The sequence below is a fragment of the Eurosta solidaginis genome, chromosome 1, assembly GCF_040869045.1.
Source record: "Eurosta solidaginis isolate ZX-2024a chromosome 1, ASM4086904v1, whole genome shotgun sequence".
Lineage (NCBI taxonomy): Eukaryota > Metazoa > Arthropoda > Insecta > Diptera > Tephritidae > Eurosta > Eurosta solidaginis.
In genome coordinates, this window is record NC_090319.1 from 101,035,747 (window position 1) to 101,062,330 (window position 26,584).

Sequence of the window (26,584 nt, forward strand, 5' to 3'; positions counted from 1 at the left end):
GAACATAAATACAAAAAACTTACATTTTAAACAATTCTTTTTCTATTCGATACAGCGTCGAAAACAAATTTCTGTTCGCTTGAAAATTAGATACACAACGAAAATTTCGACAGAGATGAGTTATCATAATACCAATTTCAAATTCGATTTTCGATGTTCGATAGCCAGCGAAGACCGAAGATCGAATACTGCTCATAATAGGGGCCTAGGTTTTCGGAAACAAACGCATGTAACAAACAATACCAAAAAAAAAAAACGTATTGAATAAATCAATTATTTAAATATACGTAAAATATGGATTTCAATAAAAACAAACTTACACAAGAAATCATGTTTTTTATGTAACAAAAAAGAAAGAGTTTTCAAGACGATATCGTATTCGTAGTGACATTTGATCCTTATGACAAAAAAAAAAACGTGATGCAGGTTGGTTCTGTATAAGCAGGTTCCATACAAAAAAACTTACATGCACATGGATATAAAGTTATAAGTATATTTCGGGCCTTTCGCCACCAAAGTAAAGCCAAACCGTCGTAGGCTCAATTTGAGCAAAATTCTAAATAATCACGCACCCTAAAGCCTACCTAAAAGAGCTCTTTTATGTGGGTTGAGGGGGATCATTCGAACTGGGGTCTTTCCAACCAGGTTAATTTAGGCAAAATTTATACGTTTGGTGCTTCCGGTGAGCGATTGGTACCTCTTCACATATACAACATTCAATAATATAGGTATTAGATTAGTTCACAAATCTTATATTAAAAAAAACTTAAGACAAAAATATAAATTGCTATTATGTATACATATATATGCCATTAATCCAAAAATGTATGTTTGGTTGGTATAATTCCGGTGGCTATATTCTCGCCAGCACTGTGGCCAGATTCCTACGTGGTGGTTATTGTCTTCGCTTATCGGTTCCTTATTGGCGTGAAATCGGTTGATGGTAAAATCTTATGACGTGAAATCGGTTGAGAATAAAAATTGTATGATGCTAAATCGGTTAAAATATGATGTGAGATCAGTTTAAAATAATTTGGAAGATCTGTTGAAACTAATTTCCTGGCGCTGGCATGTATCAGGTAACTAGGAATGTTCTTTCCACTGGAGGAACGAAAAATTGATTAGCGCGAATTTATGATGGAGTATCACGCCAATTTGACGTTCACGCGTTTCGGAACGTCCGTATGCGACATATAAATTGGCTTCACCCATGCTAGGGTGGTTGTGAATGAAAATGAAAACTATCCCCAACAAAAAAAAATTATTTTTACCAGAAAATTATACAAAAGAAAATTTTTAGAAACAGAAAGTGGGATTTTCACTTGAGGATTTTGTGGTGATTGTGGTCACCGAATGTGAACGCCAATTTGACGCAAAAGAAAAAAAAAAAAAAAAAATACTTTTGTTATTTTGGAACTTACCAAAACGTTTGTAGTGCACTCCGGGCAGTCTCCTTCGGCTCGATCGTCTCTCGAAGATTACAACGGTAAGTGGTTGGCTATGCTGCATATACCAAAAAGAAGGATCAGGCTTTCCTTAGGTGTGTCTTCACTGCCTCGTTTCACCCTCACACAGGATCTTCTCGTGACTTACCGCTGCATTACCATTATTACCACAGATACTTGTCGTAGAAACTTGAGGCTTTTAGCATTACTATTATTACCCAGATTCCGGAGCAGTTTTCGAAATTTAGGGCCTTTTGGCCAACACTTCGTTAGCAAAAAATTTACGACTTTGTCCTTTTGGACCTTGCTCGCACAGGAAATTCACTTAACTCACTTTTTTCACCGATTTCGCTTATTCACTTTCCCGCCACCACTTTGAACACCCGCACACTACCGCTTTGACTGCTTCTCAATAATACAATAGTATTACATGTCCTACAGTAACCCCCTTTTATATCGTTGAAACCGACCTCCGGCACCGTTTTCCTATACCGTTTTGTATTGTCATCCTTCAGAATCAACCGCAACCATTTCCATTCTATATTCGTCTCTTTCCTATATTCACCACTCTCGATGGCTAACTGGCAACCCTTGGAAAGGAGCTTTTGCCAATTCCTCTATTGTGAACATACCCCATTTGACAGTTCTCTTATTTGTTTACATTTTTATCTGTGCGCTATTTAACTCGTGCTAAATGTAGGGTTCTTATTATCTTTATTTAACTTTGTATTTTAGTTACTTTGAACTTTTTAATTTTTAAATGTATTACCAATATTTTAAGTTTCAATATTGATTTTCAATTTTCAAATATATTCGTTGTTGTGAAAAATAAAAAATAAAAATAGACGCATACATTTAAGCGTATTAATAAAATATAGTATAAAGTTTAAAACGTGGTTTCAATCTCCACACTAAATAATTATCGTTTTCGAGTTATTTAATTAGAAAAATTCAGTGCGCGAGTGATATTTTGCGAAAAGGGCAGCGCGGCTCTTCGGTGCGGTTCATAGGCACTACGCTGTGCCTTTGGAGTGGCTTTGAAGAAGTCACTTCGCCAGTATGGTCCCATAGCGCAGGGATCTGAATCTATAAAAGGACTGGAGTTGTTGATAGCGCCCAACCTGATCAAGGGAGGTGTAGAACGACAACCAAATGCGACCAGGCACATTAAGAACAGGTAATAACAATGTAATTTTCAATTATAAATATTTGCAGTAGAAACTGACAATTTTCATGTAGTTGTAATTTTGATGCATTTGTTACCCAACAGAAAAAAATGGTGAACTTATATAAGTGATTTATTCCCAAATTAATAAAAATGGGTTTTCCTTTTTTTTTCTTTATTTCTTTTCTAGTACGGAACTAGGAGGCTCCGGCTTTGAGGTGTAGCGGACGAGGTGTTGTACACTTGGAGGTGGTGTACACTTGCTTAGAATAATGAATATAAGGATTGTTACTTTTGCATACTTTTATTTCGTCTTTCTAGGTACCTTTGCCAACGACTTTGGAGTTTGGCCGTACAAATCGAGCGGGCCAAAGTGCGACCAACGCGGGGAACACCCACATCCTGACAACGTCTCCTGCCTCGAGAGCTCAGCCGGGCATATGTTACGGGAAGTATAAACATTTATAATATGCGTATATAAGAACTATTACTTTATGTGCTCTTTTTAGGTAAACTTCGGCACGAGCATGTTATGGAAACGTCCATCCCCGCCGACTTGACCCTCATCGACGGAATGGTATTCACGCAAGTAATGAAATATTTTTATGTACATTTAATAACATTTTGTATTCTTTTCAGGTTACAACGCGGCATTTTAGTATTAAGTTATTTAGTTCTAGGTTAACTAGTATTAAATTAATTGGTAATAAGTTTAGCATTAAGTTCTGTAGAATTAGGTTCTTTAGGATTCGATTATTGTTTAAGGTCCTTCGCGTGCCAGGCCCCTAAACTCTTTCCTACAAACGACTCTAACAAGTACATATTGTTATCTAACGCCTTAGTAATTCGACACTTAGTGAACTTGCGACAAAATTTAGCGTTTATATTTTGTTTAAAGTCGCTAAGTACAAAGTTCCGTTTGTAGATTTCTTGGTCAGGCTTAAATTGTATTTCGCGGATTCTTTTGTTGTAACGCGCCGCGTTACTTTCATACGCTTCATGTAAATTTTCTTTTATTTTCTCGCGCATTAATCTAAGCTTGTCACTGTGATCAAGTACGAACATTTCATTGTCGTTCAGGCTTTCTAACCTCCGTGCCAATGCATAATCGGCCCCATTTGTAAACATATTGAATCCGAAGAGTGCAAAATATGGCGACACTCCTGTCGCAGAGTGCACTACACTCCGAAGAGAACACTCAATCTCGGTTAGGTATAAATCCCAATCTCGATGGTCGTTTTCTAAATACGATCTAATAGCGGCTAACACCGATTGATTTGCCCTTTCGGCGGCATTCGATTGCGGTGAATAAAAAGCTGTTTTTAAGTGTCTAACCCCATACGTTTCCAACAGCTCCGAGAACTGTTTGGATACAAATTGTTTGCCGTTATCGGAATGTACTATTTCCGGAACACCAAACTTATGAAAAATTTCTTCGGTTAAGAACTTAACCACATTGCTTGCGGTGGCTTCGCGCATTGCCTTCATAAAAATGAACTTTGAAAAATGATCGATAATGATAAGAATAAAACAGTTTCCTCGTTTCGATCTCGGATATTTGCCTAAAAAGTCAATGTATAATTTTTGAAATGGGCGGGCTGTCACCACCTCTTTTCCAATCCCTGGCTTTAAGATTGTATTACAGAGTTTTTTTTCCTTACAGGTCTGTCATCCTCGCACAAAGTTGCGAACCTGTACCACCATGTTTGGCCAATAGTACAACCTCCTAAGTCTATGTAGCGCTTTCGCCATACCCCCGTGCGCAGCTATCTCTGGACAGTGTGCGTTTTCGATGAGAGTTTACGTCAAGGCTTCAGGGACCCACAATTTCCACTCATTTTCCTCTAGCTCTACATTCCTAGACAAAAACTTTTTAAAAACCATGCCGTCCTCTACTTTTAGGTCAGGCAACCTTTCTTTGTTGTTCTCAGTTGTGTTGATAAGCTCTTTATATTCCTGCGATTCGAATTCAACGGTATCCATATTTGCTAGTGGAGATTCCGTGATCTTTTCTAAGCAACGCGAGAGCATATCGGCCACTATATTGTCTGCACCTTTACGGTGTTCTATTTCAAAATTAAAAGCTTGTAGCTGTAATGACCACCTAGCTAATCTCCCGTTTAAATCTTTTAAAGACATTAGCCACATAAGGCTAGCCTGATCAGTCACTATCGTGAATGACATTAGATCTATATATGGTCGAAATCTCTTGACGGCCATCACCGCCGCAAGGCATTCCTTCTCCGTTGTACTATATTTCCATTGACATTCGTTGAACTTTTGTGAAAAGTATGCGATTGGCTTTTCTGCATCATCACTTTCTTTTTGGTATAGTACTGCACCCAGACCATAATCAGATGCATCGCATTGTATGAAAAATCTTTTTGAAAAATCAGGGTGTCTGAGAACTGGAGCACTTGTGAGTGCTCTCTTCAAGCTATTTAATGCTTCCACTGCTTCTTCAGACATTTCGAACTTTCTCCCCTTTTTCAACGAATATGTCAAAGGTGCTGCCATTGTGGCGAAATCTTCTATAAATCACCTATACCATCCTGCAGTTCCAAGGAAACTGCGCACCTATTTTACCGTTTTTGGAACAGGCATTTTTTGTATTGCTTTGATCTTCTCAGGATCTGTCTTTACCATCCCGCCTCCTACTATGTAACCTAAATATGGCAATTCCTTGAAACAAAATTTCGATATTTTCAGCCCTATTGTAAGGTTCGCGTCGACGCGTGACGACTTCTTGCAAAATCCGAACGTGTGAGTCAAAGTCAGGGGCGGTGATTAGTAAGTCATCCAAATAGATAAAAACATTTGACTTTAGTCTTTGTGGAATGACACGGTCCATTAGGCGACATAGTCTTTGGTTCGCATTGCACAATCCAAATGGCATTGTAACAAATTGGTAGAGTGGACGTCTAGGCACGGTAAACGCGGTATAAGGTTTACTAGCTTCGTCTAGCTCGATTTGCCAAAACGCGAACGTTAGGTCAAGGCTACTTATAAAGTGTGTGTCGTCAATACGACTTAGTATACCCTCTATATTTTGTTAAAGCGTATGCATCTTTTACGGTGACGGCGTTTAGTTTGCTAACATCTAAACAAAAGCGATTTTTCCCCGGTTTCCTCACCACTGTCGTACGGTTACTCCAGGGGCTCTCACTCTCCTCTATAACGCCTAACTCCAAACTTTTATCGACCTCTTCGTATACGATGGCTTGCATCGCCGGCGAAAGAGGGTAATATCGCTCTTTAATCGGTACTGTTTCGTCGACTAACTTTATTGTATGTTTTTCCAAGCTTGTTCGCCCCAACCCGTGATCTTCATACGTTCGGAAACCCTTGACTACCTTTTCCAAACGCTCTTTTTGTTCTGGCGTTAAACTGTGTAAAACACGACGTTCGTTCCTGTCTTCATCAGACACCATATCTTGTTCTATTTTTGTTAGATCGATTTCATCTACGGTAATAACTTCAGGTGCCAACTGAAACGCTCTCCAAAAGTCCACCCCGAGGTAGATCTTTTGCTCAAGATATGGGCATAAAAAAATGTGATTTTTTGTTCCACTGTATTGAACTTTACCGGTAAAGTTATTTTGCCTAAGACATTATGTCTGCGGCCGCCTGCAGTTGTGACAGAAGACACATAACGTTCGATAGGAACTTCTAATCCTTCTACAAACTCCCAACAGCCACGGCCTAGAATGCTGACGGAGGCGCCAGTATCTAGTAAGCCGTTTGTTTGTATGCCCATTATATCTATATCCGCATATACTCGCGGGTCTGTGGTACTTAATGTTTGAATAGAAGCCACTACTTTCGGCCGAAGTTTTTTCCTTCTTTGAAATCGTTCCCTAGCCTTCTGAACTTTACGCGAAATTGCACGGCGTCCCATAATAATACTTTCTGCAAAGATTCTTTCCCGAGTTTCAAGGTATTTTCTAAATCGTTCTTCATAGGTTATCGTATTTTCCTTCCTGGTATTTGACGGCTTTATGGTTTTCGTATTTTTATTAAAAATGCAAATATTAGTTGTAGTTTCGGGTTCCATATACGGTTCTGTATTGGTTGACGAGTCTACTTTGACGAGGTTTGGGTGGAGCGCGATGCCCCCGTCACAACCGCGTTCCGTGAAGCGTTTCCTGCTGGGTTACACAGTGGGCATTTAGGAGTGGTGACATCCTGTTTGCGATATTTGTAACAAAAAATGTGTCGCTGAAGCGACATACATTCGGTGAAAAAGTGGCCGTCAGCGCCACAATTCCAGCACGAAACGTTTCTACGAACGCCCGACTGCTTATTTGAAGACTGATGACGCATTTTCCTCATCGCCGGGAGTAAAACGCTCATCGTCTTCAGATTGGTAAACTTCATTCACATATTGTGTGCGTGGCGTAAAACTATTCAATGGTGTGCGGTCCCGGCGTGGAAAGCATCGCTCGACCTCCTTACATTCCATTCTTAATTGGTCTAGGGAATATGCCGAGATAGGGTAGACCATTTTAGCTAACGATTCGCACAAGTTCCCTTTTACTAATCGTACTATCTCATATTCGGGTATCGGATTTTTGAGTCGCGAACGTAAAATACCAACTGCGTGAAAATACTCGTCGGTATTTTCTCCCGGCTTTTGCTTCCTCTCTGTCAATTCCCTGAGGATCTCAAAATCTGTACGTTGTGATGAAAATTGGCGTAGCAGCGTGAGCTGTAAACTCGGCCAATCGACTCTGCCGTGCGACTTTATATAAAGCCAGTACCACTCGCGTGCTTCGCCGCTCAGCAATCGATGGAAATTGCGTATTATTTCATTCCATGTACACTCATATTGATACTTTAAGTATTCTAGTCGGAATATAAAGTCCTCAACTGGCATGGCAACGCGGTACCCTTGAAAGTTGATCCCCCATTTTTCGACCTTAATATCTGGCCTGGACAATTCCCTATCCCTTATTCCTGATGCTTCTTCACGTCCTGCAGGGATAGCTGCTGGTTCCCTTTCTTCGACAATAAGAGGTTGACGAGCTGATGGTGGGTTATTGCGCATGTAGGCTGCTGCACTGAGGCTGTGGTGATTGTTGTTTCCATTCACGTTATGATTATTTGTGTTAGCATGTGTAGCTAAATCGCTGGAACGCCTAGAATCACGGGATTCAATACTTGAATTATGTCTTCGTCGCTTATTATTCCTATTACGTGCCCTATCGTTACCCCCTGCCGGCTCTAACGCTGTCCCCGTATTTGGATTTGCCCTAGTTAATTCCGGTAAACTCTCCCGAAGCTCTGTCATAATGGCTTGTTTCGCCTCTTAATTCTTTTTAAATTGGTGCTAACTCCTCCCTAAGCCCACGAGGGTTGCTTACAGAAGCGCGATTTGGCTCGACAGCATTGGTAGCAGTAGGTGGTGGAAAATTCAGGTTAGACGGTGGAGCTGGTAATGGTTGCGATTGCTCTCTCGGCGCTTTCGAAATCGTACCGTTGTTCTTCTTCGGCTCTGCTGACAGGTTATCAGCGGCTCCGGCTGTGCTACCGCCTCCGAATCGATCAGAAAGATGTGTGTGTGTAATTTGAGTTCGCCATGTTGGAAGATTTTAGTTTATTTATTTGTTTAGTCTTGTACCGGGTGTTATAAGGTTCGAAGCAACCCATACGATTCGTGTTCAACACCTATCGCACAGTCTATTTTCAAATTTTGTTTCGCCAAAAAAAAAGGAGGCAATTCGATTTCAAATCTGATTGCAAAAATTGTTTTCAAGAAAAAATGTTTATATCAACAAAAAATTTATAGTTTAAATTCGCTCGTTTTCGAAGATCAATTCCAAATATTTAATTCCGATGTTTCCTCAAAGAAACTTATTTATAATTTAAATTCTATGTCAAAATATTTGACTTCTAATTGTTTTCACAAAAAAGTATTAATAATTTCAAATTTCACATATATATGTTTGGGGGGGGGGGGGGGGGGGGGGGGCTCAGATGACGTTCAGGCCTATAAAAAAAAATGTTTGATGCTAGGAGTCATTGGAGCAAACTCTTGCGTTCCTACGAGGTGTATGCACTTCAGTATTTCATAAAAAAATCAATATGTGGATATGTTTAAAATTTGTATGCATTGTGCAACACAAGCTTTATGTAGCTAACCGCTTAAGGTCATAATGTATAATTTCCTTAATTAAGAAGCAACTCATTAACAAAAAAAAAACTTAATAAGGACTTCCCTTGTATCTGTAGCAAAAAAAAAGAAATGCATTGTAATGAATAAAAAAGAACAAACATCTAAGAAATTCGAAAAGATGCAAATAGCCGGCCACATATGGGCTATTGATAGGGTATACCATCTGCTTCCAACTCCTGTCTTGGTGCATTTAAATTTTCGGATCAACACCATAAATAAGTCACCGAGACAGGGTGTTGGTCGCATACGGCAGGACCCGTTTAACTCGATGATTGCATACGTGAAAAAAAAGTATATATATATTTGGAAGACTGAAATATATTTATAATTTAAAATGAGCATTTGGTTATTAATGTCGAATGAGATGTTATATTAGAATTCCAGATATACTCATTGGTGGGCGCCAATTTCAATCTTCGGCGCTGCTGTAAAATCCTCACGATTACATTTCATTTGATCACATATGTGTATGGTATAACAAAAAAATGTACTGTGTTTGGGCGCTATCTTAAATATAGCGGCCCCTCTGTATGCCTTCGATTGGGCGCCATATTAATAATAATTGTCACGTACACCTTTTAGATGTGAATCCGCCCCTTTGATCAATCAAGGTGGAATGTCCCCCAGCTAGCTCAGGGCGAGAGGTAGGGGCCCTTAACCCTTGTCCACCTTGATGCGGGGCGGATGTCACAATCATCATTATACTTACATCCGTGCACCTCCCTCGCAGAAAGCCCACCACACCTTGGACCGCTCGAGTTTCTGCCTGGCAGCGAGTCCCCTTTTTCTTCTGCTCCAATGACCCCACTCACTTACCCTTACGTCATCCTTTCCCCACCCCCACCCGATTAAATTTAGCAAACCATTTTCAATTTCTTCTTTCACTTCAATTTAGTTCTAACATATTTATTTAAATTTCTTATAACTATACAAGGCAGTAAAATGGACTCTGGTTCCTAACTAACCACGTATCTTAAATGCGCATTCACTTATTTAAAATGGAATATGTATACGGAGATTTTACATTACTCACACTATTTCCACAAAAAAAGACGCAATAGTATATTATGTAATTAGGTTTTCGGACACAAACGCATGTAACAAAGAATACCAAAAAAAAAAAACGTATTGAATAAATCAATTTAAATATACGTAAAATATGGATTTCAATAAAAACAAACTTACACAAGAAATAAGGTTTTTTTATGTAACAAAAAAGAAAGAGTTTTCAAGACGGTATCGTATTCGTAGTGACATTTGATCCTTATGACAAAAAAAAAAAACGTGATGCAGATTGGTTCTGTATAAGCAGGGTTCCATACAAAAAAACTTACATGCACATGGAAATAAAGTTATAAGTATATTTCGGGCCTTTCGCCACTAAAGTAAAGCCAAACCGTCGTAGGCTCAATTTGAGCAAAATTCTAAATAATCACGCACCCTAAAGCCTACCTAAAAGAGCTCTTTTATGTTTAATTTATACGTTTGGTGCTTCCGGTGAGCGATTGGTAACTCTTCACATATACAACATTCAATAATATAGGTTATTACATTAGTTCACAAATCTTATATTAGGTCGCAAAAAAAAAACTTAAGACAAAAATATAAATTGCTATTATGTATACATATATATGCCATTAATCCAAAAAGTTATGTTTGGTTGGTATAATTCCGGTAGATATATTCTCGCCAGCACTGTGGCCAGATTCCTACGTGGTAGTTATTGTCTTCGCTTATCGGTTCCTTATTGGCGTGAAATCGGTTGGTGGTAAAATCTTATGACGTGAAATCGGTTGAGAATAAAAATTGTATGATGCGAAATCGGTTAAAATATGATGTGAGATCAGTTTAAAATAATTTGGAAGATCTGTTGAAACTAATTTCCTGGCGCTGGCATGTATCAGGTACCTAGGAATGTTCTTCCCACTGGAGGAACGAAAAATTGATTAGCGCGAATTTATGATGGAGTATCACGCCAATTTGGCGTTCACGCGTTTCGGAACGTCCGTATGCGACATATAAATTGGCTTCACCCATGCTAGGGTGGTTGTGAACGAAAATGAAAACTATCCCCAACAAAAAAAAATTATTTTTACCAAAATATTATACAAAAGAAAATTTTTAGAAACAGAAAGTGGGATTTTCACTTGAGGATTTTGTGGTGATTGTGGTCACCGAATGTGAACGCCAATTTGACGCAAAAGAAAAAAATAAAAAAAATAAACACTTTTTTGTTATTTTGGAACTTACCAAAACGTTTGTAGTGCACTCCGGGCAGTCTCCTTCGGCTCGATCGTCTCTCGAAGATTACAACGGTAAGTAGTTGGCTATGCTGCATATACCAAAAAGAAGGATCAGGCTTTCGTTAGGTATGTCTTCACTTCCTCGTTCCACCCTCACACAGGATCTTCTCGTGACTTACCGCTGCATTACCATTATTACCACAGATACTTGTAGAAACTTTAGGCTTTTAGCATTACTATTATTGCCCAGATTCCGGAGCAGTTTTCGAAATTTAGGGCCTTTTGGCCAACACTTCGTTAGCAAAAAATTTACGACTTTGTCCTTTTGGACCTTGCGCGCACAGGAAATTCACTTAACTTATTTTTTTTCACCGATTTCGCTTATTCACTTTCCCGCCACCACTTTGAACACCCGCACACTACCGCTTTGACTGCTTCTCAATAATACAATAGTATTACATGTCCTACAGAAACCCCCTTTTATATCGTTGAAACCGATCTCCGGCACCGTTTTCCTATACCGTTTTGTATTGTCATCCTTCAGAATCAACCGCAACCATTTCCATTCTATATTCGTCTCTTTCCTATATTCACCACTCTCGATGGCTAACTGGCAACCCTTGGAAAGGAGCTTTTGCCAATTCCTCTATTGTGAACATACCCCATTTGACAGTTCTCTTATTTGTTTACATTTTTATCTGTGCGCGATTTAACTCGTGCTAAATAATTATCGTTTTCGAGTTATTTAATTAGAAAAATTTAGTGCGCGAGTGATATTTTGCGAAAAGGGCAGCGCGGCTCTTCCGTGCGGTTCATAGGCACTACGCTGTGCCTTTAGAGTGGCTTGAAAGAAGTCACTTCGCCAGTATGGTCCCATAGCGCAGGGATTTAAATCTACAAAGGGACTGGAGTTGTTGATAGCGTCCAACCTGATCAAGGGAGGTGTAGAACGACAACCAAATGCGACCAGGCACATTAACAACAGGTAATAACAATGTAATTTTCAATTATAAATATTTGCAGTAGAAACTGACAATTTTCATGTAGTTGTAGTTTTGATGCATTTGTTACCCAACAGAAAAAAATTGTGAACTTATATAAGTGATTTATTCCCAAATTAATAAAAATGGGTTTTCCTTTTTTTCTTTATTTCTTTTCTAGTGCGGAACTAGGAGGCTCCGGCTTTGAGGTGTAGCGGACGAGGTGTTGGGACCTTGGAATGTCGAGTTTACGGGAAGTACACTTGCTTAGAATAATGAATATAAGGATTGTTACTTTTGCATACTTTTATTTCGTCTTTCTAGGTACCTTTGCCAACGACTTGGGAGTTTGGCCGTACAACTCGAGCGGGCCAAAGTGCGACCAACGCGGGGAACACCCACACCCTGACACAACATATGGGTAAATATGTTTACATAGAGATATACATATTCTTTATAAAATACTAATATATTTGTAGAATATAAATTATTATATTGATTGCGAGAAATATTACAGTTTAAAAATCCGTGAGGTGTGAAAACTAATGAAAAAATAAGTACAGTTTATTACTTATAGAGTTTTATTTAAACATGGCATTAATTGTATGAAATAAATTTCTTTAAATCGCTGTTTACATACACACATACATACATACATACATGTATATCACTGTATAAGAATTTGCATCATACCGAATTTTTCTACTGCAACAGAAAACGAATTCAACTTTATAAAATTTATTGAAATTTAAAATGATTGCTATCTACGAAATGTGATTAAAGGTATGGTTTGTTTATTTTCTGTAAGCAAAAAGCTTGGATAGCATTTTGAGATTCCCGAGCCCCTCCAAAGCCCGGGCCCAGGGGTAATGACCCCCTCAGTCTCACCCCTCTCGTCGGGCCTGGGTCCTTATGAACCGACACCGCAATTTCTAAAGAGTTTAGCATACTTAAACGCTATTTTTATGAAATTGAATGGTGATAAATTGGCGACAAGTCGACATTATTTATTTATTGTATAATGCAAGCGTAGCGCTTGAGGAGGAAATTGTTAAACCATATTTTAGGGAAGAACATTTCCCTGTAGCTCTGCAGGTTAGCCACTAATTATCAGAGTTCTTTTCCCCGTTTGACCAGGGGCCCTATTCAGTAACTGCGAGTTTTAAAATGTACACTTTTTCTTCATATAATTTGTATGAAAGAAAAATGTACATTTCAAAACTCATAGTTACTGAATAGGGCCTCAGGGGTCACCTTGGGGCAATCCCCGCCTATACACATGTTCCCCTGTAGCCTTGACATGGATGTGGCGTCCTACAAACGTAACAAATTAACCACCTAGCACTCACTGCAGACTTTGGAGGTAAACTTTTTCTCAACATGCCTTGAGAAATATCCACTATAGAGGCATGCATAATAGGGCCATGCTAGAACAGGATTTTTTGTGTATTTATTTCTGTCTAGGGGTCAAGCTGCCATAAAGATATGAGTCATTAACCAATGTATGAATAATTATCCACTATTTTTCAATAAAATTGCATGTTTTACTGTATTCTCAATCGATATGTATGCACATAAATCGTGCTAAAGCATATTATTATTATCTCAGATGACCAATGCGTTTTCATTCTGAAGGAAATTTCCATCCCGAAAAAACACAATATCGTCTTAAACAGTAACGGTATGGCAACGCTTCTAGCAAAACAAGAAACATTATGAAACTTCAAAAATCCCCAAATACGTCAAAAAATTGTGAGTGGAACTACCTTCTATTTTATACCATGGGTTATTCCACCATGGTATAAAACAATATGAGAATGTCTCGCTAATTGAATACATATTTTTGTAAGATTTTTTATTTTTTTGATATTTCTAAATATAAATTTTTATTTTTTTTTGGTTTTATTGATTGGCACGGACGTTAGTCCATAACGCCCGTTTGTATATCAGATGGTTATTTTTTCAGATTGTTATTATCATCAAAGTGTATATGTAATTTTGGCTCCACTGATACACAATGGTAATACCATAGAGGCCAGAACCATGAGTAGCAGCTTGCGATTTGGTATTTTTTTGGTTTTTACTTGGCACCACGCCATGTTATATTCAATTTGTCTTATTTATTTCAATTTGATTTTAGGTATTAATTATCCATTCAATTGTTGGTTTTTGTCCAATTGGAGTAATTATTTTTCGGTTACCTTTTTTTGTAAAAGTATTTTCGTCCTATCAGGTCTTATATTTTAAAGAATTTATATTCATTCCGGTTATATGTACATGACTGTACATTAATATATAAAGCTGCAGGCATTGGTACATTATCGGTAACCGTATCGGTAAAACAGCTGATTCGACCAACCTTATGGGAATCAATGTATTCGATTATTGGTGCCATATCGTAACTCTAAGGTCGTAACCGTATCGTAGCCAACCAAGTGGTTTTTGGTTTTCCGCCGTAACGATAACCTAAAAATATGTGAGTTGGTGTATTTAATAACTTTTTGTAGATTTTATTCATTGCTTTGGATACGTTATGACCAAGAGACTTATTTTTTGTGGAATATGTTTGTAATTTTTTGCGTTTTCATCATTTTAATGAAATTTTCACGATTTTTAGGTTAAGGCACCAATAATCGATAACAATGTATCATATAAGCTGAAGACATTGGTGCTTTATCGGTAACCGTATCGGTAACCTTTTAACAGCTGATTCGACCAACCTTATGAGAATCAATGCAATCGATTATTGGTGCCGCTAAAGTCGCAACCGTATCGTAGCCAACCAAATGGGTTTTGGTTTATACTATGTTCAAACAGAAAAATAAATTGAGGCTATTTCGATTTAACTTGAGTGGTGTTCATACAACTCTTTTTAGCTTACACAATAGTAATTTGATAGCTGGTTGGCTCATCTCTACAGTAAGGTAAGAACATATCTTTGTTGAGACTGTCAAAATGTGCGTGTTGGTATTAGGTGCATGGAATGAAATGAAAACATAAAACTTTGAAATGTATGTGTGTTGTAAGAAAATGTGTTCAATGTTTTGGCTTCATTTTGATTTTGCCATCTTCTTTTGACAGTCCCTACTCCAGTGAAATGAAAGACATAAAATCAGCTGATGAGATGAGCCAACCATATAGTTCAGCCATGCGTAACTGACTTTTAATATACTCAATAAACACACTTTACAATGTTGCATTTGCAGTTTGAAGCAATTTATTACGCAATTTTTTTTAAATTGGCAATTTATTATTACAATTTATTATATGACAAATTGCGTAATAAATTGCCCAAATAGTATAAATTGCCAATTTGGTGTGTGTTTGAACCTAGTATTGCCGTCGTAACGATAAACATCTGATTACGTTAGGGATACGGATACAGCGATACGACATACGGCACCAATGACTCCAGCTTTAGGGTTACGTTAGGGATACGACTACAGCGATACGACAAACGGCACCAATGACTCCGCTTTAAGGATATTTTCAATCCCGTTATTTGTTGTTTTTGTCCTTGGTGGAGTTATATGTATATTATCGCAATTTGTATATAAAGTAATCTCTACCGCGTTATATGTTCCGTTTATCATATATGTATGAATTTATGCAAAACGAAAGTTTTACTTATATTTTTGTAATTCACATAATTTTAAATTAAATGTTGATAATAGTTTTTAACATTTTAATATTGTTATTTGATTTTAATTGTTCCGGATTTTTGCCCGTTTGCAGTTTATATGTTGAATGTATTTATTAACATTTTAATGTTAAATTTGATTTTGCCCGATAGCAATTATATGTATATTTTTGCAAGAAATTCGAATTTTTAAGATTTTTGCTCGATAGCAATTGAATTTTTTGCACGATTTGCATATTTTTACGACGAACTGATAACGCGAATAATTCTTTAGTATTTTTAAATGTTTTTAATTAAATTTTTTGTCATTTCGATTCCCGCACTATCCGCCATTTTACTCTCAACTGCATGAATTGAGTCCCTTTATAACAAGCGGTTGAGTTGTGGGGAAAACCGAACTTGACGCGACGACGTCACAAAACGAAGTGCGTAAATATAAATTTACAAATTATACATTGTTGGAAGCGCAAAAGTGTCCCTTTTCTGATGACAAAGTTTTGTCCAACCAATCAAACGCTCATTGAATTACCATTCAGGCTCCGTATCAATTGGAATCAAAGTTGCTTGGGGTGAACCTAATCTCACGATATCGATGACGAGTTGTAGCTAAATTGTTCAAATTTTAAAAAGATATAAGAAGCTTACTCACAGATAACTCCTATAAATCAAAATAATTTAATACATATACTATAGATCTTTAAAAATTATTTTTCGTTTTTGTTTGCAGGTGTGTGTACAGGCTCTCAAATTATTACAACTTTCTATCGAGCATTTTCTTTCACCTAACATGGCCTTGCTTGTTGACGATCTTCACGAATCAAGTTTTACCCGAATGGCTCCAATTATAAAGAACCGTGCGCATTATACCAATTGGGAAGTACGTGACAGTATTTTAGAACATATGTTATCTCCATTGCCAACATAGCAGATATAGATATCGATTAATGGTGCCATACCATAACACTAACTCTATTACATTGATTTCCATAAGGTAGGTGGGATCAGCTGTTTTATCTGGTTATGGCTTTATGGTTATAAGTCACCATTAATTCGCCCATAAGTAAGATATCTACAGAAATTTAAAGTAAAGGTCCTACCTTATAAATAGTTCTAAATATTGAATTCAGGGGGTCAATTCACGTTCTGTGAAGTGATGAAGTGAAAAAAAAATTCATGCTCGCTGAGAAATTAATTTTTTCATTTTATCACATCACTTTTTCTTATTAGGCGATTCGTGTTCTTTGCAATACTTGTTGTGAAAATCTAATAACGAGCACTGTGGTGAGTAAAAAAATGAAATTTTCTGTCAAAAAAATTAAATTTAATTAATGAAAGTAGTAAATATTTTCAACTTTTTAATACGAAAAGAAGAAAATGCCCAATAATCGCCTTTTGCTTTCTTTGAATTCTAATCTCCCTCCCGCGATTGCATCGCATTCCATCAGGATGTGTTCTGCAGTCTCATCTTCGCGATCACAGAATCGACAGAGGCTACTAGACGATATACCTAGTTTATCCATGTGACTCCTTAGCCTGCAGTGACCTGTGAGTATGCATGTTAAAATTCTAAGGCTGATTTTTGGGAGCTTAATCATGGCTTTATATCGCTTATCCTCCTATCCTGAACTTTCACGCCAGTGTTGTTCTCTGAGGCACGCTTCTTTTTGCATGAACTCTCCCTTATTGTGTGTGACACTATCGGTATGATGGGCTCAGGTCCTATTGGATTTTCAGCCGTCGTCAACCTGGCAAGCTCGTTACCATCCACTCCTCTGTGTCCAGTTACCTAGGCTAAACGGATGGTGTTATTGGGCCCTCGACTGCTTAACCTATCTACGCACTCAAGGACTGTTGATGTTTTAATCTCAACTGCAGATAGTGCCTTGAGCGCAACGTGACTGTCCCTGAGTATAGCGATTCCCTCGTTTGTATATCCCCGCTGCAAATTTATCTCTGCACACCGGCTCATGGCAAGAACTTCTGCTTGGAAGATGCTCGGACATTTTCCAATTGGTAGGGACAGTTTGGTTCGGGGGCCGAAGATGTCCGCTCCTATGCCCTCCGTTGTCTTTGAGCCATCGGTGTACCATATAAATAGTGTGTTCCTGTTGAAGCGCTTCAATTCTGGAGGTGTCCCACGTACACTAGTTCCCCAGCTCTATTTTGAAGCGCTTCTCAAACTTAATTAGCTTCGTCGTGTCATCACTGGGAAGTTGGATGAGTGGAATGTGCTCCTTCAGCTTCTCCATGTTCCGTGACTGTATCACTTTTCCTCTTCCACATCCCGTTTTAGGTATGTTAACTAAAGTACTCCTTGCTGCCTGCTACTTAAGCAGCACCTCTATTGCCGCCGTCGGGCATGTTCGCATGGCTCCCGTAATGCAGACACATGCCAAGCGTTGAAGCTTCGCGAGTAACTTTTGTACGATCACCATGGTTGTCCTTTATGCCCACGCAACTGCTCCATACACTGTGGTAGGTCTAACTATAGTAGTGTACATCCATTTTGAGATCTTTGGGCTGCATCCCCAGGATCTTCCTGCAATAAGTCTGCTCACCATTATTGCTCTTGTGGCCTTTGATATGGTGTTGTCGACGTGCTGCCTCCATAAGAGCTTACAGTCGAACGTGACTCCCAAGTATTTCACCTCGGTCGTGCGCTCCAACTGTACTCCATCCATTGCGATGTGCCTCATCCCTTCCAGTTTTCTTCTCCTGGTGAAGAGCACAATGGCTGTCTTGTTAGGGTTGATACTTAGCCCTACCTCAGTACACCATTCTTTCGCAAGGGGTGCTCTCAAATCTGCCTCTTACAATTATACCAATATCATCCGCATATCCCTGACATCGGATTCCGTTTTCTGAGAGCCTCTGTAGAAGTTCATCTACTACTAGGCTTCACAGCAGGGGTAACAGGACGCCCCCTTCGTTGTCTTGATCTCTACTGTACCGTCCCCACTCGAGGTTTCGTTAATCCTCGTACGCAATAGGGCGTTTATCCACACATGGATTGGACGTGGTATCTCCCTTCTCTCGAGTGCCCTTTTCACGCCCTTTTCACACCCTCGTGGGCCGTGTTGTCGAATGCCCCCTCTATGTCCAAAAATGCGCATAGCGCAACCTCCCCGCATTCGAACGCACCTTGGATTTCTGTGGAAAGCTGATAAAATGCAGTTTCTGTCGACCTGCCTGTCCTATATGCATGCTGATCGCAATGTAGTGGTATTCAATTTTCTCCATTGCTTTCAGAACAAAGGATGTCAGATGCTGCAGTGACCAGCCAACTTAAATTTGCGGCTTACATTTAGCTCTTGACAAAAAACCCCCCCCCCCCCCCCCCCCTTGTGCCTATTCTTTATCAGTACTATATATATATTATACTAACCTTTACCCGCGGGCTCGCCCGCAAGGAGAAAATAAAATATATAAACCATTCACGTTAACCTGCTAATCAAGTTATTTGTTTTAAAAGCTGATAACCTGATAGGATTCCCAAATGATCGAAATTATCCAGAAAAAGCCACGAAATGACCGCGACGTGATCCCAGATGGATCCCGAAAACTATCCAGAAATGATGTCTGAAGGATACCGAGAATGTCACGAAATAACCCCGACGAGATCCCAGATGGATCCCGAAATTACTCTGATATAGTCCTGAAAAAGTCCCAAAATAACCCCGACGGGATCCCGAACGGATCCTGAAAGCCATTCAGATGGGATAAAAAGTATCCGATGTCCATCTCCTGGTGCTAAGCTACATCTCGCATCTCTCGGTTCATCCGTTCGTGAGTTATAGTATAACTAACACCACTTTCTTTTATATATATAAATTTTTCACAGGCAAATTCAACGGTGAATAAATATTCGTTAAATGAAAAAAAATTTACGGTAAATATCACTATTTTTTTCAAACTGAATCTCATATCAGGTGAAGTGGTGAAAAATGTTTTTCACTTCATGTGTACATATATTAAATGGGTCGATACATATCAAACTAGCCTAAGTCTATCATTAACAAATTTTCGGTAATTCGTGTTATTTGTTTCTTAGGCCCGGTTTTTCAATACAAGTTAAACTCAATTTGTCAGTTAAACTAAGCTTAAACTTATTCTGCAGTTTTTCAGTCTACTTTGACTGAAGTTTAATCTGAGCTTAAGCGGCCGATCTGGCATGGTTAAACTCTAGTTAACCTATCGACATGGTGCAATTATGTACAGGTTGGCTCATCTCATCAGCTGATTTTATTTATGTCATTGCATGGTCGAAGGGATTGTCAAAAGGAGATGGCAAACTCAAAATGAAACCAACACATTGGCAACATTTTACTTACACATACAAAAACTGCTAAGTTTTATGTTTCCATTCCATACCATTCGCACCAACACCAATACACAGATTTTGACAATTTGAACAGACATATTTTGTGGCTTTACAGATGAGCCAACCTGTACATAGTTGAACCATGACCTATCGGTGATTTGCGTACGTTCGAAATGGCGTCGAATATACCCAACAAGCATTTGGGCTTGAGTACCATTAGAGCTTATGTTGATAACTAGCATACCTCTAAAATCTCAAGAGTTGTTACGATACAGTAGCTCAACTTGAGAATCACAGTGTACTCAGAAAAAGAGGGAATCTTTTATAAAGCGAAAAATGATATTACTTAAGTTGAAAAATGATAGTTCCCAACTTGTGGTTCTTTTACTGTACTCAAGTGTAAGATTCCAATACTAGCGGTTTCACGAAAATAAAATATATATGATTTATTTTTGATAAATTACGCTTCATTACTGCTATCAATCAGGGCCCGTATTACGTGTTACGATCCGTGATGGAAACTCATTTTTTAAATCACAATAGCTCTTAAAATGTAGATCGGATTAATGGCATATTTGAACTAGCGACAAATAGTACTCGTTAGATCCATTCTTTATTATATTTAAAAAAAAAAGTTTGACGGTTGCATAGTTATTTCTTGAGTGAAAATGGTTTTCAGTCGCTGATCGTAACACGTAATACGGGCCCAGGTGTTTATTTTTCACAATAAATAGCTGTTGGCTTTGGTGGTACCGCCTTGGAGATTTATTTTCAACTTCACCTCAACTCGACATGCAATGTAGGATATCACCTTGAGAAACGTGTTGAATATTCACTTGAGAACTATACATTTCTCAAAATCTCCCAAAGGTTCATAATAATAATAAAAAACTAATGACGTTGGAGATCAACCTGAGAACTATAAAATTTACAAAATTTCTCAAAGGTTGGATAGTGATTGAAGAATGAAGTTGAATATCAACTTGAGAGCTATCTGGTTTAAGAATAACTAGATAATGATTTGGATATCACCTCCAGAACTAGACATATATTTCGCTGGAGAAATATCTTTTAAATGTTTGTTGGGTAAGCAAATTAAGCTGTTGTATCTACAAATTATCTATAGATAAAAAAACCAATGTTGCCGTACAAAACAGCCTACTCCAAAAACGGCCTTAAACTGTGACTGAAAAACTGCTCAGTAGTTTAACTGGAGTTTAAATTTGGCTAGAGTTTAAGCAAACTTAGTTTAAGCTTAGCTTAACCAACTGCTGAACACCGGGCCTTAATATACATTCTTACGAACATTAATATTTTCTTTATACTAACAATTTTTGTTGTTATATCGGCCTACTGATTTGTAAGATCGCGGGTTCGAATCGAGCTCAAGGCCTAACAATAATTTTTTATCATTATTGTTGTTATGATAAATTTTTTCTTAATTGAAAATTTTTTTAAATTAGAATAGAAGAAAGAAAAAATTTAGACAACTACCAAAGCTCGTTGTATAGATCCATTTCGGGAACTGCTAAATTCCTTCATCGGTAATGTTTAGGCGCCGCTGCTATAACCATTCAGCCATCACAGCGGATTTTTGTTTGTCTTCATTAATCCTACTTCTATTCTGGTTCGTGCCAATTGATATTCACAACACTGCGACATCTGTTGCAGAATGGATGTGAAAATTGGACTTGTTTGATGGCAATGCTGCCATAGTGTCATATTTTATTGACACTTTTTTCCCCGTGCTCTGGGATGTATTAACAATTTTTGTTGTTATATCGGCCTACTGATTTGTAAGATCGCGGGTTCGAATAGAGCTCAAGGCCTAACAATATTTTTTTATCATTATTGTTGTTATGATAAATTTTTTCTTAATTGAAAAAATTTTTAAATTGGAATAGAAGAAAGAAAAAATTTAAACAACTGCCAAAGCTCGTTGTATAGATCCATTTCGAGAACTGCTAAATTCCTTCACCGGCAACGTTAGGCATATACGTTGACGACGTACTTGTTGCAAATACGATGATCTGTTAATTCTATGCGAACGTAAAATTTCATCCAAATTTGAAATCCAGAATCTTGGTGCAACATCAAATTACCTGGGACTAAAAGTGAGCAGAAATCGAGACGAAATTTACTCAATCAATCAATCATCATATATAACAAACCCAGTAAAGGACTTTGGGCTGGAAAATGCAAAAATATCGGGCATACCAATCAACATTTCATACGGAAAGGGTAGCGAATCAGAATTACTCATCAGCAATGATGAATATAGGCTATTGATCGGTTGTTTACTAGACGTGTCTGTGAACACACGTCCAGACATATCAGCTGCTGTAACAATTTTGGCACAGAAGGTCAACAAACCGAACCAAGAAGACTGGAATGAATTCAAACGTGTACTAAAATACATAAAGGGCACTGCGAACCTATCACTATTGCTCGGTATGGCAAATGAACAGAATCAACTTATTGGTTATGCTGACGCGAATTGGGGAGAAAGCAGACTCGATAGAAAATCAAACAGTGGGTATATTTTTCAACTGTTTGGTGGCATCATTAGTTGGAGTTGCAAGGAACAAACATGTGTGTCTCTTTCGTCCACTGAAGCGGAGTTTATTGCTTTATCCGAGGCATGCAAGGAGGCGCAATGGATTCGGCGCATCTTTGAAGATTTTAATTTACCATTAAATGATCCAACAATTATATTTGAAGATAACCAGAGCTGCTTAAAACTAGCTCAAGAAGAGCGATTCGCCAATCGATCAAAACATGTAGATCTACGTTTTTTCCACGTCAAAGATCACGTCGACAAAGGAACCGTCAAATTCACATATTGTCCTACGGAGGAGATGGTGGCGGATATGTTGACTAAACCATTGACATCTAATCGAATCAAAACATTAAGAAGAAAATGCAACTTGGTTTCATTTGAATGAGGACGATTGTTGGAACGAATACAATCGGAAATTACGTTCCGCAGCGCATTCAAATTACTTTCATTTTCATATCATAATGTTCACCCAGTAATGTCTCGATGTTACATTCATTCCTTTGCTATGTACTACTACTATTGTAATTCCTTTTATTCAGTTGTTCTTTCTTTCCTTTTTTTTGTATAAAGCTACAAGCTACAACACATACATTTTTTCTGCTCAATATAAAGTATAATTTATCTAATTAAATCGTGTTTAATTCCGAATTATTGTTGTCAGTTCCACTCAAGACAACAATATTCACAAAAATCGTATTTGTGGTCCGATTTGGCTCATATTTCGAACACATAATACATACAATAATAGAAAGCGACCTATAAAAAAATCGCCGCTAGGTGGCGCAAGGATCGAGATATTCACAAAAATCGTATTTGTGGTCCGATTTGGCTCATATTTGGAACACATAATACATACAAGAATAGAAAGCGACCTATGAAAAAATCGCCGCTAGGTGGCGCAAGGATCGAGATATTCACAAAAATCGTATTTGTGGTCCGATTTGGCTCATATTTGGAACACAAAAACGTACTAGAATAAAAAGCGACATATGAAAAAATCGGCGCCAGGTGGCGCAAGGATCGAGATATTCACAAAAATCGAATTTGTGGTCCGATTTGGCTCATATTCGGAACACATAATACATACATGAATAGAAAACGATCTATCATGTCCAATTTGGCTCATATTTGGAACAAATATTACATACAGTGCGGTAGAAGTGACATCAAAATATTTTGGACTTCGAGGGGGGACAAGCATACGTGGCGCAGAGTCGAGTAAAGTCTTTGGAAGGATTATGTGTTGAGGACTTATATTGTAAGAAATTGTCAGGAAAGAGTCCTTGTAATAATGAGTCACTAACTGTACTAAACAGAATAAGAAATAATGGAAAATTAAATAAAGACTAAAAACTTGAAAATAAAATAATTAAAAAAAAAATTTTTAAGTTAAACGGTTTTATTGAAAAGAATACTTACATGAAGTAATAATAATAATAAAAGCTAGAAAATAATTAGGTAGGTCCTAGGTACTAGTTATCACACTTCTCATCAATCTAGGGCGTTGATCAGACAATTAAATAAAAGCGTTGGAGGCGTAAAATTTCTATTAATTTGTCATAAGTAAGACCAACTGAACCTTAATCAGGTTATGTTACACCTCACATTTTTAGAAATTTTATTATTACTTCATGTAAGTATTGTTTTCAATAAACCCGTTTAACTTAAACAATTCTTTTTATTATTTTTTTTGGAATTAGGTTTGGTAATCTGCATACCCCGTCAAGTTTTTTGGTAAAAGTATTTTTTTGTGTGACTATCCACCAAACTAGGACCCCATAGAAAAGTATGGGCTTGACAATTGCCGTAAATACCCAATGTGAGAGTTAGGGCGATAGGCCGCACGTACAACCTAGCACCCTCTTGCATGCATACAATGCCACGGAGGCTTTCTTCGCTCTCTCTTCCACATGAAGTTTCCACGACAACTTACTATCGTGTCGTACTTTTCCTGTAGGGTTACCCCTCCAGTCATACGCTTAGTCTAATTAGATACCTTATGTTTCCTAGTAAATAATACTAGATCGGTTTATTCCGCATTGGCAGCTTATCCGATTCCAGATGCCTAGGAATGTATATCCCGAAGCGCTTGATCCATCAGAGAGCTGATCTTCAGTAGAAATCTGATGACGACTACATCCGGTGGCAATTCTGATTGCAGCATCTTGACAGGCCTGTAACCTTTTCCAGTATGTATTTTTAAGACCAGGCGACCAAACTGGTGACGCGTAGCTCATGAGCGGCCGGTCATTTGCTTTGTACGTGGTTAGCAACGTTTCTTTATCTTTTCCCCAGGTGCTGCGGGAAGCGACTTGAAAATTTTTTTGCGGCTTTGTACTTTAGATACAATTTCGGTGGCATGCGCCTTGAAGTCTGTAACCCCAGACGACTGATTCTTCCCCTTTTCGGTATGAAGGCTAATCGAGCCGTTCCCTAAGATTGCGCGACGTGGTTCAGTACCATGCAACCCTTAAAGTTTCTTTATTTTTTATTATTTGTGATTTCTTTATTTTTATTAAATTAATTATTATTATTTATTTAAATAAAGTGAATAGTACAATCGGTTTTTAAAATTGATGAAGCTAAGCTAATGAAGAAAAGGTGTTGTTGGATCTAAATTCAGGTCACCAAAAACTTATAATCGACAAAGATTCCATTCATAAAACAAATACATTTTTTAATGCTTACAGTTTCTTTCGCCGCAATCAATCAATAAGCGTTGCAGCGCCTCCTTCAATGTGTCCCGTTGCAATTGCTGCTGCCATAGCAACAGCACCATCACGAAAACAAAGTTCAGCTACCGCTAGTGGGATAACAAAAACGATTGTAGCTCCACCTACAGTTGCGCATTCATCGAATAATATTCTTAATCCGAATTTACCCGGTTCATTTAAAGAAAGCAACAACTGCAACAACTTCAATAATAGTAACAACAAAAATAGCGATGAAGACGACGACGACGATGCTGGTAATGATGTGCCTCAGCAATCGATTTATGAACCTGTAATAATGGTTGTGACACAAAACGAAAGCAAATGATAACACTAGCAATTAAGTGAGCGCACCGCAACAACAGCAATAGCTCCATCATCAAAAAACGAACTCCACGCATATGAGTGTGAACTGCAAGCAAAGCTAAAACCAAATCAAATTTAGGTTTTGAAAAATGAATTCTGAAATGTGAATAGCAAAAAGCTTTTCTTTTATTATTTATATACAATGAGATGTGATGTAGAGAGTTGTTTGTTAATGCGTGTGTGTGTATTTATGTTTGAAAGCGCTGTGGTTAATTAATAAGCTCGGGTGCTAAATGGCAACAGTAAATTTGAAGAAAGTATACAAATGCCCATATGCATAAATATGTAGATACGTATCATGGTTCAATTATGTACAGGTTGGCTCATCTCATCAGCTGATTTTATTTATGTCATTGCATGGTCGAAGGGATTGTCAAAAGGAGATGGCAAACCCAAAATGAAACCAACACATTGGCAACATTTTACTTACACATACAAAAACTGCTAAGTTTTATGTTTCCATTCCATACCATTCGCACATTTTGACAATTTGAACAGACATATTTTGTTGCTTTACAGATGAGCCAACCTGTATATAGTTGAACCATGATACGTACATATATAACAACACACATCAACAAAACTACATTCACAGTAACTATGTGTGTCAATACACATACTGTATGTTAATCAACTGTAAAACTTTTTTTTTAATTTTTTGATTGTTTTATTAGACATTTACAAAATGTGATTTAAATATAGGCTTCGATAATTTAGCATGCATACACGCATACATAAATATAATATATTCATAGGTAAATTCATACATACATCCATACGTTTGTAATTTTTAGTATATAAATAATTACTATGTGCGTGTGTTGTGAGACTATGTAAGTTATAAAAAAAATAATAAAAAATAAATAAAATAAAGACATACAAGCGCTATAGATAAATAAAAAATCAATATTAACATTATTAAATAAAAAAAAAAAATTAATATAAACTCAAATTAAAATGAAGAGTAAAAAATAAATA

General features: G+C 37.6%; 1 protein-coding gene across 1 annotated transcript; it reads left to right on the plus strand.

Annotated features, from left to right (window-relative positions):
* Nucleotides 1–16,526: 16,526 nt before the first annotated feature.
* LOC137236592 (E3 ubiquitin-protein ligase Godzilla-like) lies at nt 16,527–26,317 on the plus strand. Its single transcript, XM_067759374.1, has 2 exons — nt 16,527–16,639; nt 25,220–26,317. The coding sequence occupies exons 1-2, from the start codon at nt 16,593–16,595 to the stop codon at nt 25,566–25,568; spliced, it is 396 nt and encodes a 131-aa protein (XP_067615475.1). The 5' UTR covers nt 16,527–16,592; the 3' UTR covers nt 25,569–26,317.
* The last annotated feature ends 267 nt before the right edge of the window (nt 26,318–26,584 follow it).